At 36.7% G+C, this 12,771-nt stretch overlaps 3 protein-coding genes across 4 annotated transcripts in view; 2 read left to right on the forward strand and 1 right to left on the reverse strand.

The window, feature by feature from the left end:
* Window positions 1-721, forward strand: part of LOC109106335 — a 48,307-nt gene extending 47,586 nt beyond the window's left edge. Inside the window, exons 16-17 of the mRNA XM_042732961.1 lie at window positions 69-356; window positions 446-721. Of these exons, the coding sequence (XP_042588895.1) occupies window positions 69-356; window positions 446-609 (452 nt within the window). The 3' untranslated portion in view covers window positions 610-721. The remainder of the gene's footprint in view (window positions 1-68; window positions 357-445) is intronic.
* A 2,427-nt stretch (window positions 722-3,148) lies between these two features.
* LOC109060333 (general transcription factor IIF subunit 1-like) lies at window positions 3,149-10,322 on the forward strand. Of its 2 annotated transcripts, XM_042723187.1 has the most exons (15): window positions 3,149-3,377; window positions 4,113-4,154; window positions 4,357-4,403; window positions 4,517-4,589; window positions 4,723-4,916; window positions 5,997-6,167; window positions 6,295-6,500; window positions 6,576-6,729; window positions 6,841-6,899; window positions 7,008-7,139; window positions 7,877-7,947; window position 8,002; window positions 8,078-8,218; window positions 9,133-9,265; window positions 9,584-10,322. In XM_042723187.1, the coding sequence occupies exons 2-15, from the start codon at window positions 4,143-4,145 to the stop codon at window positions 9,786-9,788; spliced, it is 1,599 nt and encodes a 532-aa protein (XP_042579121.1). In that variant the 5' UTR covers window positions 3,149-3,377; window positions 4,113-4,142; the 3' UTR covers window positions 9,789-10,322. The 2 variants fall into 2 exon arrangements, 1 of the variants encoding a protein (XP_042579121.1); XR_006154767.1 differs by lacking the exon at window position 8,002 and having other exon boundaries at window positions 9,584-9,700.
* An 82-nt stretch (window positions 10,323-10,404) lies between these two features.
* Window positions 10,405-12,581, reverse strand: LOC109060334 (alpha-ketoglutarate-dependent dioxygenase alkB homolog 7, mitochondrial-like). The gene is made up of 4 exons (XM_019077496.2): window positions 12,206-12,581; window positions 11,229-11,402; window positions 11,002-11,126; window positions 10,405-10,858 (listed from the first exon to the last, which is right to left on the reverse strand). Exons 1-4 carry the CDS (start codon window positions 12,488-12,490, stop codon window positions 10,738-10,740), a joined length of 705 nt encoding a protein of 234 aa, XP_018933041.1. The 5' UTR covers window positions 12,491-12,581; the 3' UTR covers window positions 10,405-10,737.
* Between the last annotated feature and the right edge of the window lie 190 nt (window positions 12,582-12,771).

The raw sequence follows: 12,771 nt of genomic DNA on the forward strand, positions 1-12,771 counted from the left end.
ATACACATCTCTTTACTATTGTCTGATCTATTTCTCTCACTGTTTTTATTTTTATTTTATTTTTTTAGCCTCATTGATTCAGTCTGCTCCATCTGCAAAGCTGCTGCAAGGAGTTAGTGAGCTGGTGTGCCTGGCATTTGGTTTCAGCCCACCTGCCATCAACATCACCTGGTGGCTGGGAAAGACTGAGGTGTCAGCCCACAGGGTCACCAAACCCGCAAAAGGCCCTGATGGAAAATTTAGCATCCGAAGTCACCTGGATCTCCAACCTTCAGACTGGGCGCCTGGTGAGGTGTATACATGCAGAGTCACTCATCTTGCTGATACCTTGGTGCTTAACATTTCAATGAAAACAGGTACCCTAGATTTCAAGTACTAAAGCATAATTTTATCAAGAAAATAATGAAGCTTTAAATGTGAACTTATTCTTGTTTACCGTTTACAGCATTATTTGAGGAGGCTATATTTCTGAATGAGAACAAACCTGAAGCTGTTGCACAGGATACAGTTGAAGAGGTCTGGAATATGGCCTGTGCCTTTCTCATTCTCTTCCTCCTCTCTCTTCTCTATGGGTGCACAGTGACTTTGGTCAAAGTCAAGCTTACTTAAGCAATATTTTGTGAGTGTGTGGGCTTTCTGGATTTTTTTCTTGCTTTTTTTAATTAAACTAACTGCAAAAAGGATGTGACAGAAACTTTTGGGCTTGTGGAGATTTAAATATGAAAAAATAAATGTTCTTAACACACTTTCTAGAAGTTTATTTAATTAGTTTGCATGTATGTACACACATTACAGATTTGTGTCATTTTTTTAAATTATGTATTGTGTTTAAAATCATTCTGTGATGAAAAGATGCGTGTTTGTCTGTTTGAATAAAATGACCAACTCCAGTGTCTTGTTATGGCTAATTTCACAGCCAGAATTTTGGTATAAAAACATAATAAAACAACAATATAATAAAATCAAAAAAAAAAATCCTACAAAATAAAAAACATAAAAAATAAAAAAATATACACAAAAAAAATACATTTCAATTCTATAAAAAAAAAATATATATATATTTTAATTTCACTCTTTGTTTAGATTAATATGTTTAAAACAGTGATTCATACATTTTATATATATTGGGGAAGTCGTGGCCTAATGGTTAGTGAGTTGGACTCCCAATCGAAGGGTTGTGAGTTCGAGTCTCGGGCCGGCAGGAATTGTGGGTGGGGGCCGGAGTGCATGTACAGTTCTCTCTCCACCTTCAATACCATGACTTAGGTGCCCTTGAGCAAGGCATCGAACCCCCAAACCTGCTCCCCGGGCGCCGCAGCAATAAAAATGGTGCTGCCCCACTGCTCCGGAATGCAGAGCAAGAATTCTGAGTATGGGTCACCATACTTGGCTTAATTTCACTTCACATCACTTAAATTAATACAAAGAATTAATATCATAGTTAACCAAATTATTATCAAAGCACTTGTCAGTAATACAGTTCAAATGGGGAAAATAAAAAAAATATATATATTATATATATGTATATGTATATAATGTATATATATATATATGTATAATATGTATATGTATATATATATATATATATATATATATATATATATATGTATATATATTATGTATATATGATAATATATGTATATGTATATGTATATGTATATGTAGATATATATATATATGTATATATATATATATATGTATGTATATATATAGTGTATATATATATAACATAATATATATATATATATGTATATATGATATATATATATATATATATATATATATATATATACATATGTATATGTAATATATATATTATATATATATATGTACGTGTATATATAGAAATAATGAATGAATGTAATGAAACCTGTCTTATGCAAACACAAGAAACAGCTTTGAGTAAAACTATTCTAAATAAATAATGAATTTAATGAAACCTGTCTTATGCAAACACAAGAAACAGTTTTGAGTTCAAACTCGAAGACTGCTGAAGGGCACAATGCACATAGACTGCAGTGTTCCCTTCGGTGCAGCAGGTGGCAGTAAGTCTCCATGAAGCTCATGACAAGCGTGGAGAAGAAGAATTTTAGTTGCTCAAATAAATGCAGAATATTTCCATTAGTGCTCCCGCATTTGTTGTGTAAAAATTCTGTATGTGGGCAGTCTGATATAATTATGCCATTGATACCAAGAGAACTACTAATTAAGTTTATTATTAGCCTATTATTTATTTATTTTTTATTTTTTTCTGTGTTATTGTCCACCCATCATTCATGCAGAGAAGACTTATTAAGTGAAATATTTACATTATTATATACAAAAAAAAGAAAAATTATACTATTCCTTTTCATATTGGGAAATCATATAGGGAAATGAAACAGCTAATGAATTGGCAAAAGATGCGTTAAAAAAGGAAGAAGCAGATCTTAATGTTGCTTTAAGTAAAGGCGAAGTTAAAACTATAATTATGGAAAATATGGATTGGCAAGAAATATGGAATTCAGATAATAATTAAAAAAATAAACATAAAAAAAATGTTAATAATAAACTAAACAATAACACTAGAAACAGGAGGGAACAAGTCATTATAACAAGGATGAGACTTGGACACAGGACTGAATGCATCACTGTTTATTACTGGAGTACACGAGAATGGTTTATATGAGTATTGTGAGGAAAAAGAAACAGTAGAGCATGTAATATACGATTGTAAAAAAAATATGACTAAGAAAGAAAGGAATTAATAACATTCTTAAATAAAAAGGGAAAGGTAAATAAGGATTTGGGGTAGGCTACTTGTTAGGCTACGAGTTTAATAAAGATAGAGTAGGATATAGGCTGGTAATAAAATACATTTATAGTACAGGGTTGAGCGAGAGGATTTAAAATCAAACACGGATGCTGTAGTCTGATCTGAACCTTGGAATCTAGGGAAGAGTTTAAAATTTATGAAGAATTATAATTATTATTATTGTTTTTATAATAATATTAAAATAATATTATTTTTAATAATAATATTAAATGGAATATTATCCCCCCCCCCCCCTTCCTTTTTTTACGTTCATATGTCATGATAATAATTAACATGACTGCACAACAGCAACGTACTGTAGGTGGCGCTATACATTTAGATTGTTATGCGCCAAAAAACTAAAGAAGAAGAAGTTTAGTTGTGGTTGGTGCGAGCTGCTTTCGTCTTCTCCTTTATTTTGTCAGTGTAGCTTTACTTATCTATTTTTGGAAGTGAATTTACTATTTTGTTTTATCGAATACCCAAATAGGAAACGATATCAGCAGCCGGACGAGGTGATTCAAGTTTAAGCGTTATAAAGTAACGTTAGAGCATCGGATGTTCTCGAGTTAGCCGGTTGAAGGTAACGTTAACTTACGTTCATTTCAAACACTGTAGTACTAGTAGATGTTTTACGGCGAGCTTAACGCGTTTTTGCTCATGTTCAAGGAATAATGTCAATGTCAGTGAATTCATCCAGCATAACAAGAATATTGAGAACATGTGCTGTCCATTTCCATTGTCTTTTAAATCGGGACTTATTAAAAGTTTGAATCGAGAACCAGCCTTTCATTAATGGGTTCATTTTTCCACAATGCCTTGGTACTACTTACCAAAATGAAATAAATCTATTTAGTTGCGTGAAAATGTTAATCAAATGAGTTACATGATAACATGACAAAATAATTATTAACAGCTACGAACATTTAGATTGCACAACAATATTATCACTATATAAATGATATATAACCATAAATGATTGTTTATCTGAAATCCAATTGATTCTTTCTATGAACTAGGTAAGTAACATATTCAACTCCTGAGTACTTTTGAAATGTATTTAAAAAGTTATTTTCATGTGTTGAACACACGATCAGCTGAACTGCTCGCTTTATCCCTGTAACTCTTCTGTTCTCCAACACTGTGGGTGACAGAATAAATGAATCAAGGCTGCTAGTAGTGATTTTTTACAGTGTTGTACGTGATGCTGCAACCACAACTTTTAGATGTCAGCACAAGAAGAATGATCTTTTAATAGTGCCTATGAGAGACATGAAATGGATCTGTTGTGTGTTAATACACTTGTATGTTCTCACAGGTTATTAACGGGACTTCTTGCTCTGCAGTGATGACGTCACTAGTAAGTGCCTCAGCATCTACAGCATCTATGGTTGATCAGATTGTTCAACACCAGCCTGATTCGGCAGACTACAAATTGTGTGTCATTTTAGAAATGATGTCTAAAGTTTTATCCATAACACCATTATACTGTACAGCTCAGCAGTAAAACTTTTGTAGGTATTATCTGTCTCTCGGGCCTAAGAGTTTGTTCTTGTTTGCAGGGGAGCAGCAGTTCCTCCACGACCGAGTATGTTGTACGAGTTCCTAAGTAAGATTTGTATTAATTCATTTATTTATCTTGAATTAGGAATTCTTTAAGAGTGTCTATAGTGCTGCCAAAGAAAGTTGTTGATATCTGATTTCTGGTCTTTTGCCCAACAGAAACACCAATAAGAAATACAACCTAATGGCTTTCAATGCTGGTGATAAAGTCAGCTGTTCCACATGGACTCAGGTAACAGACGCTATATATGGCCACTGCTTACTATTCCATGCCATATTTTCTTCCCTGTATTTTCCCTTTTGTTTTTTTCTGTAACTATCTATTTATCTCTCTCTCTCACTCTCTCAATATATGTAATGTTTAGGCTCGTATGGAGCGTGACATGAGTAATAGGCGTATATATGGTGAGGAGGAGACTCCGGATGGGGCAGCAGGCAGTGAGTTTGGAAAGAAACAGAGAGAGGAAGCACGGAGGAAGAAGTATGGCATCATTACGAAGGAGTTCAAGGTGGAGGACCAGCCCTGGATCCTTAAAGTTAATGGCAAGGCAGGAAGAAGGTATGGGTTTCTGCTTTTAACCTTTTCATCTTATTGACATTTGTTTTGTGCTATTTTTGAGTGTGTTTAGCTGCCCGTACTTACAATAAAGCTTGATAAGCCAATAAATGTTGTTCTATGTCAACAAGAACAACAATTGTTGTTCTATGCAGACAAAAATGCCAAAGTTTTGTCTGCTACACATACTCAAGCAAGCATGAAACGAAAGGTGTTTTCAGCACCTGCTGTGTTAACTGTTTACCTTATTTTGCAGTGTGAATGTAAGCCATTTTCTAAAAATGTATAAGACTTCTGATTCATTAGCAGCTATAAGGAAAATAACTAGAAGTATTACTAAGTGCAGTTGAAGGTACAATTTTGCACTACGAACTATTGTGTTTATGATTGCGATGACGTTAAATTAATATGATAACAAATAGCAGTTTGCAAATATCAAGCAGCAAAACAGACTGTTTTTGTACAGCTAAATAACTGGAAGTAAATAACACAGGAAGCCTCACACATTCAAGTTAAAAATGGCCGTGTCCACTCTTCTGTGAGGATATGAACACACAAACTTCATTTCTAGAGCTGTTCTGACAATCACTTCAAAAGCATTTCACAACTGCATTTGATAAAAACTCGTCAGATACACACAGAAGCTCAAAGGTCTTCAAGTTTGGTTTGACTTGAATATATGAGAGAAACTGTCCTATTTTACAATAGATTGCACTTCTCAAAGTAATAATAAAAATAGTAATACAGTTAATTGAAAAAATATTTTTAAGGAATATCACAGTTTTTCATCCATGTTTTAATTTAAACCGTAAACCTCTGTTATGCAGCATTTTTTTTTTGTTGTTAAAATTCAAAGGAATAGTTTAATGAAAAAGTTTTTTGCATTCATTGATTACTGCTGTTTTTGATAATATATTTGTAAATTATAAAACACATTATCCAGAAAAACAGATTTCACAGGGCCCTGCATTAAGACCATTTTATGGATGATTTTTGTTGAGTGTTGAGTTTATATGTTGCTTGCCTTATATGAGGACAACGCCTCATTAAAACACTGTTCTATTGTTCCTCTTTATCAATCAGATTCAAGGGTCTGAAAAAAGGTGGCGTCACGGAGAACGCTTCCTACTACATCTTTACACAGTGTGCCGATGGGGCCTTCGAGGCGTTTCCCGTGCATGCCTGGTACAACTTCACACCCCAGGCCAAGCACCGCACGCTCACAGCAGAGGAGGCAGAGGAAGAGTGGGGCAGGTGAGGGCAGGTTGAGTGTTTGTATTCATGAGAACAGCTCTGAAGGCTCTCCTGAGAGGCCAGTGTCAAATAATTGTAAACACGTCTAAAGCTCAGACATCACATCTGCTTATTTTTCCTCATATAGGAGAAACAAAGTGGTGAATCACTTCAGTATCATGCTTCAGCGACGTCTCAGAGGACAGGAGCGAGGAGAGGATGAGGAGGAGGAAGGAGAAAAGGGGGGGAAGAAAAAAAAGAAGAAGGAAGGCAGGGGAGGAGACCTGCGCATACATGACCTTGAGGATGATTTGGACATGAGCAGTGATGAGAGTGACGGCAGCAATGGAGACGGTGAGCAAAGGCTCTGAGAGCAAGAGGAGTGTCAAATGTAGGGCTGTCTTACAAAAATGTCTTCTTTCAATGCAGATGATGAAGCTAAGTCAAAAGCTAAAAAGGAAAAAGGCCCCAAAGGCAAGGGAAAGAAGAAGAAGAAAAAGGCCAGTGACCTGGAAGGGTTCGAGGATAGTGATGATGGCGACTTTGAGGGGTTGGAGGTGGACTACATGTCTGATGAGAGCAGGTGAATCTTTATGTACAGTTACTATTGCTACATACTAACAGCCCTTTATCCAAAGGCTCTCTTCATGGTTACTGCAGTCTAATCATCATCATCATTCTTTCTTTGCTCCAGTTCTGAAGAAGAGCAGCTAGAGAAGACCAAGCCCAATAAGGGAGAGGACGTCCCTAAAGGTTGGTGATTTTTAAGAGTCCCCCCCTCCTCCCCCTTTTGCAGGAGGGCATTTAATTCTGGTGTTTGATTTGAGACAACTCCATGAAACTCCAACGCCTTTTTTTCAGGGATTGATGAAATGTCTGACAGTGAGGAAGAGAGTGAGGAAGAGAACAAGAATGAGGAAGATGGCAAGGAGGAAGAAGAGGAGGAAGATGGAAAGAAGACACCGGTGCAGGTGGAAAAGAAGAAGAAGAAAGGTAAAGGCAGTCTCATGTTGGATTTTTGTTTCTTTCTATTTTCACTTTATAAGTGTTGTGGCCTTAAAGGGTTAGTTCACCCAAAAATGAGAATTAGCCCATAAATTACTCACCCTCAAATAAAAAGCACCCATCCATATAAAAAAAGTGTCTCACACGGCTCCGGGGGTGAACAACGGCATTCTGTAGTGAATCGATGCGATTTGTAAGAAAAATATCCATATTCAAAACTTAATCACTTGAATCTAGCTTGCGCTCACTGTTGTAAACGGAAGCTGCTCTGGGAGCATGACGTATGGAGATCATTGCACATGCGCCGCTCAGAAGTGATGAACGCAGAAGCGCAGCGGAGAGATCAAAACTAAAAAATGGTCACTAATTAGAAGTACAAAACAAGGATTTGTAAAGAATAATGTCGGAGGATTTCGATAAAAGCCAAGAGGAGATTGGTTTTCCTTTGCTAAAGTAAGGAATCTTTGCTTCCTTTGCTCCTGTTAACAAATGTTTGTTTTCATGAGACTCACCAGTGCATGCGCAACGTTGACCACCATACGTCATGTGTACAACTGTTGGCGCAAGCTTTTATTATAATATTGATAAATATATTCTCATTTTTTTAAGTGCTAGTCTTAGTCCATAAATAATACATACATTCTGTATGTGTGTGTGTATATATACACATAAACACAATTTAAAAAAATAAAAAAATTTTTTTTAAATCATTGTGTATGTTTCAGACAGCAGTGGCGAGTCAGACAGCTCAGAGGACAGTGATATTGAAGGAGAGGCAGCTTCAGCACTGTTCATGGTAGTAATGGCCTATATTTGCGTGCGTGTGTGTACGAGTGTGTGTTTGGGAGAGAGCATGAGAGAGAAGATTCTGATGTTGTTTCATGTGTATATGGTACAGTGCTCTCTTGTTGTTCCCCATCTCACAGAAAAGCGCACTCCTCCTAAGCGAGGGGGTGGTCGTGGCTCAGCAGGTAGTTCAAGGACAGGAAGTCGACCTGGCACGCCTTCTATTGACAACTCCCACACCCAAAACACTCCCCGCTCCTCTGCCAACAAACTGGAGCAAGGTACAAAAAAAGGTTTAAAAAAAATCCTAATTAAAAATGTTAATAAAATGAGTTACATGATATAGCTATTAGTTGCACGATTTAATTGCATAAAATATTTGCATAGGAAAGAATTCAGTTATTATTGTGGCAAAATAATAACATGCAAATAGATTAAAAAAAGTGACTTTAGAAGCATAATAATGTTGTTTTTCTTTACAATTAAACATTTTAATTGTATTTCTGTTCCTTTTTTAATTTATTTCTTACTGTTTAATGTTTATTATTTTTTTATTAATCACTTTTTTTAAAGGGATATTCCATCTGTTTACCCTAATGCCATCCCAGATTTATGTGACTCTTTCTTCAGATTAACACAAAGATTTTTAGAAAAATATAATTCATGTGTCCGGGACCTCCATAGTTGAAGCTTTAAAAACCAAACAAAGTGAACATGAGGGTAATGCATATAACTCCAGTTGATGAATCAGTGTCTTTTGAAGTATACAGTGGGTGTGTGTGAGGGAAAATTAGTACTATTTTAAACTTTACGATGTCATATCAGTTCACACTTGATGTAAACGTCAGTTGGTGAACATGTTGTAAAACTCACTTAAGAAGTGGTGCAGATGGACAGCGCACTGTTATGTTTACTTTGGTTTTTGAAGCATCAACTTTGGGAGTCCCATACACTTGCATTACATGGACTCAGGGATGGATTATTTGTCTAAAAAAATTAGTTTGTGTTCATCTGAAGAAAGTAAGTCATGTACATCTAGGACAGCATGAGGTCGAGTAGATACGACGATTTTTGTATTAAGCCATGATGTTATATTATCTGCCTATTATCTCATTATTTCATCTAATCTCTGTTTCTCTTCATTGCTAAGGGTTAGGTAAAGTTTAAACTTCATGTATCTGCTCTTCTGTCTCAGGTAAGCGTCAGACAACTGTGCCCAGCTCTGAGACTCCAGCGGCGAAGAGATTAAAGATGGAGCCCAGCCCTCAGAGCTCTTCAGGAAAGAGCACACCTCAACCAGTGTCAGGGAAATCCACCCCCAGCTCCAGGTACTACTTTATATATATATATACATTACCATGATCCAGAAAACCCACAGTTCACTCCCCATCTCTGGGTTCTGGGTCTTTTTTCCAGCCTCCAGCTGTGAAGTCTATTTCTTCTATCCCCTGAGACATGCACCCAGTTACACTTACATTAAACCATACAGTGCTGGATCCAGTTACAGTATCACAATTCTCCACCACATTACAGTTCATGCCTATTTTATCCCTTCAAATCACTGACAAGCATTGCCAGAGTCACAAACCATATTATGTCTTGCTTATTTCAAGCATGTATACATTTTTTTTCCATCTCTCCTTTAGTGATGTGCTGCTGACAGAAGATGCCGTGCGCAGGTATCTTATCAGGAAGCCCATGACCACTAAAGACCTGCTGAAGAAGTTCCAGACTAAGCGAACGGGCCTCAGCAGCGAGCAGACAGTCAACGTGCTCGCCCAGATCTTGAAGAGGCTCAACCCAGAGAGGAAGAACATCAATGACAAGATGCACTTCTACCTCACAGAGTGAGCCCAGCTGACGAGAGATTGAAACTGAGTGCCCATCACCAGCAGTCTCTCCTTTAAGAACACAGCTCATGCAGGTTAAGACCAACTTGATCTGAAATTTGTCATTTTGCTTTCAACCATTCAGCATTTATTAATAACAGTAGTACTTAAGTGCTGTTAATTGAGTTACAGAATAGAATGCTGGAGGTCCAAAAGAGTAAAATGACAAAGAAAACTGAGAAGCAATGTAGTAGGTTTTTGTATAAAGATGTGTTTGTAAATTCCACATTTATGTCTGTGACAAGCCGAATATTAGAGAGCATTTGGGTAATATCAACACAATCTTTCATGAAAACCTGCTGTATTTTGAAAGTAACTTTACCCAGAGAATACAATCGCATCTGTGACTTTTAATGCACATTCATTTCTTATTACATTTGTTTGCCTTTTTAAAAAAAACTGGTTTAACAGCGTTGCACTGTTAAAAGCAGTAAAAGGTATAACTTTTGCAGGAGATTTCTCCTTTGGTAACACATTAAATTTGTTCAGAAATGAATGACAGTGTTTGTGTTCATTTGTTTTAAATGCATATTGTATTTAATAGTAATGTCTTGTTTGAGTAGAAAGCAACGATAGCGGATAGCAAAAAATATTTTATTCATCGACATTGTAAATAGAAGCAGTTCCAAAGACTGTCTTCATTCTTTTCCATGACACATTTTACATTATACACTGAATAAATCAATTCTTTCCCCTTCATATATATACTACAGGTATTTGGACCACATTTCAGTGAGCTGAATGTTTTCAGCAGTTCATTATTTTGTGGTTGTTCCAGGAAAAATGCATCTGATTGACACATTTTTAGCTATGTTTGAGCATCTGAAAGATGAACAGTTTTAGACCAGGGTAGTAATGTGAAAAAGCCACAGCGTTTCCAGGATAAGTGCTAAAGTCAGTCCAGTCTCCGTTCAAACAGGCAGGTTTCGACAGATCACAGAGATGCGGCGATGACGTGGAACCTTCTGTCCTGAGAAAAAGGATTCTTCATCTTTCAGGATTCCATGGGTAAATTTAAATCGAGCATCATCCCTGTTGACGTGAACACACATTTTACAACTCAAATTTTGAATGACAGCTAAAATAAATGTTCTCATTTTGTGGAAACCAAAATATTCTCCTGCCAGTTTAGTGAAATATCAAATATAAGAAAATGAAATACGCTGGGTATATACCTTAATATATAAAGTGAGCGCCGACTAAGAAGCAAGTCCACCCAATCTGTGGATTTATTTTCTGGGGTCAATCGCATAACACTATCGGACAACAGGCTCAGCCCTGCAATAGTGCTTCCACAGAACTGGCAAGAAAGAACAGCAGGCACAGAGAGGATTAATAATGTACAAATAACAGTGTTAAGTGTGGAGAACATCAATATTGTACAATTAACTGAGAGGCAGACCTTCACACTGTCAATATGGGGCTTGATATAGCCGTCCTTGTCCAGGTCCAGAACGTGAACTGGCCCAAGCAGTGGACTGTCTTCAGGAAATGCAACTGCTCTCACCCGCCTTAAGATACTTTCACAGGTAACTCCCCACTGCAGGCGCTCTGTTTCTCTGTAGCCGTGAATAGCCTGAGTGGAGAAAGAGAAATGTACCAAAGAACAGGCAAATGGGGTAAAAGTAATAAATAGCCAGTGGCAAATAATTAACAATAGTAAATGTTACAGATAAAATGTCCTAGAAATTTTTACAACCTTATTTAGTTTTAACAACAGTTGTTTTTTATTTAAAAAGAAGGGGGGAAATGCAGTCAAGACATGTCATTTAAGTTTAGTATTTATGATGTAAATGTAGACTGTAGATGGATCTTTAATTTCAATGGAAATTATTTTAGTTTTACTTTAGGTTCATGTGTACTGGGACTCACTCAATACTTAATAATAAAATGTAATAAACTGTCTATTTTATTGTGAGTTTTTTTTTTCTCTCTCGACGGAATGAGCCGCACAAACGATGACTAACCGACTGTTTCCAAGCAGGTTTCCCAAACACTTCCGTTGTTCAGACAAACTAGCCCCGCCCACAACTTATGAAGAGAGCGCCACCTGCGAGATTTCTGATTGGCTAACAAGCGCAGTCCGCGCTCAAATTCTTTACACTTTCAGGGTTTTCACAGAGGAAAGTGTTATTAATCAGTAGTACACCTGTTTCACTTATAGTAGGAACGTTTTCAAGAAAGTCTTGGGTTCACTTGGAAAGTACAGGTAGGTTGGAATTAAACTCCAGAAACAATAACGTTACCCATAACCTACGGCCATAGAAACGTTGAGAGTAGCAATAACAAACAACAGTTACAATATGAGTTTTGTTATGAAATGACGCTGGATGGCAGTATTTACACAGTTACAGCGAGAACACACTTCACACTACTTACATCGTCCCAGTGGTCAAATTCATATCGCTTTTTTCTAAGTCCTGTCTCTACTTCTTTGAAAAGTTCATTCTCCTCTTCTTCGCTGATGAAATTTTGTCTAACTTCAACATGTCCTCGAACTACGGCTAAAATGTCCTGAGACGATCCAAACATCCATTTACACTCCTCTTTGCTCTCAGGGCCTTTTCGTGAAGCCGAGCATTCCGATGAAAGCCTATACAGTAAGGGATTTTGGAAAGATTTCCTCTGTACTTGTTTCGATACTCTAATTAGTAGTGCCATCATGTCGAGGACACTTGAATATCCACTACATTAAGCGTACCAGTGTCACTACCATATACAGTAAGGTCACTACTGTCACTGACATGGCGCCATTTTGAATTCGCTAAGATTTCTGGGACTTGAAGTATTTGAGTCAAATCGCTTCAGCGCAGCAGCGGTCTAGCATTCAGTGCTCAACGACAAAATACAATTTTATGGGAAGTTGTGAGTGCAAGAAGCAATAGTGATCCAATACAAATTGCAGCTGCATTTTGCAAGAAAATTATTTAAATTAGTTATGCAGT

This window comes from Cyprinus carpio, chromosome A3, assembly GCF_018340385.1.
Source record: "Cyprinus carpio isolate SPL01 chromosome A3, ASM1834038v1, whole genome shotgun sequence".
Classification (NCBI taxonomy): domain Eukaryota; kingdom Metazoa; phylum Chordata; class Actinopteri; order Cypriniformes; family Cyprinidae; genus Cyprinus; species Cyprinus carpio.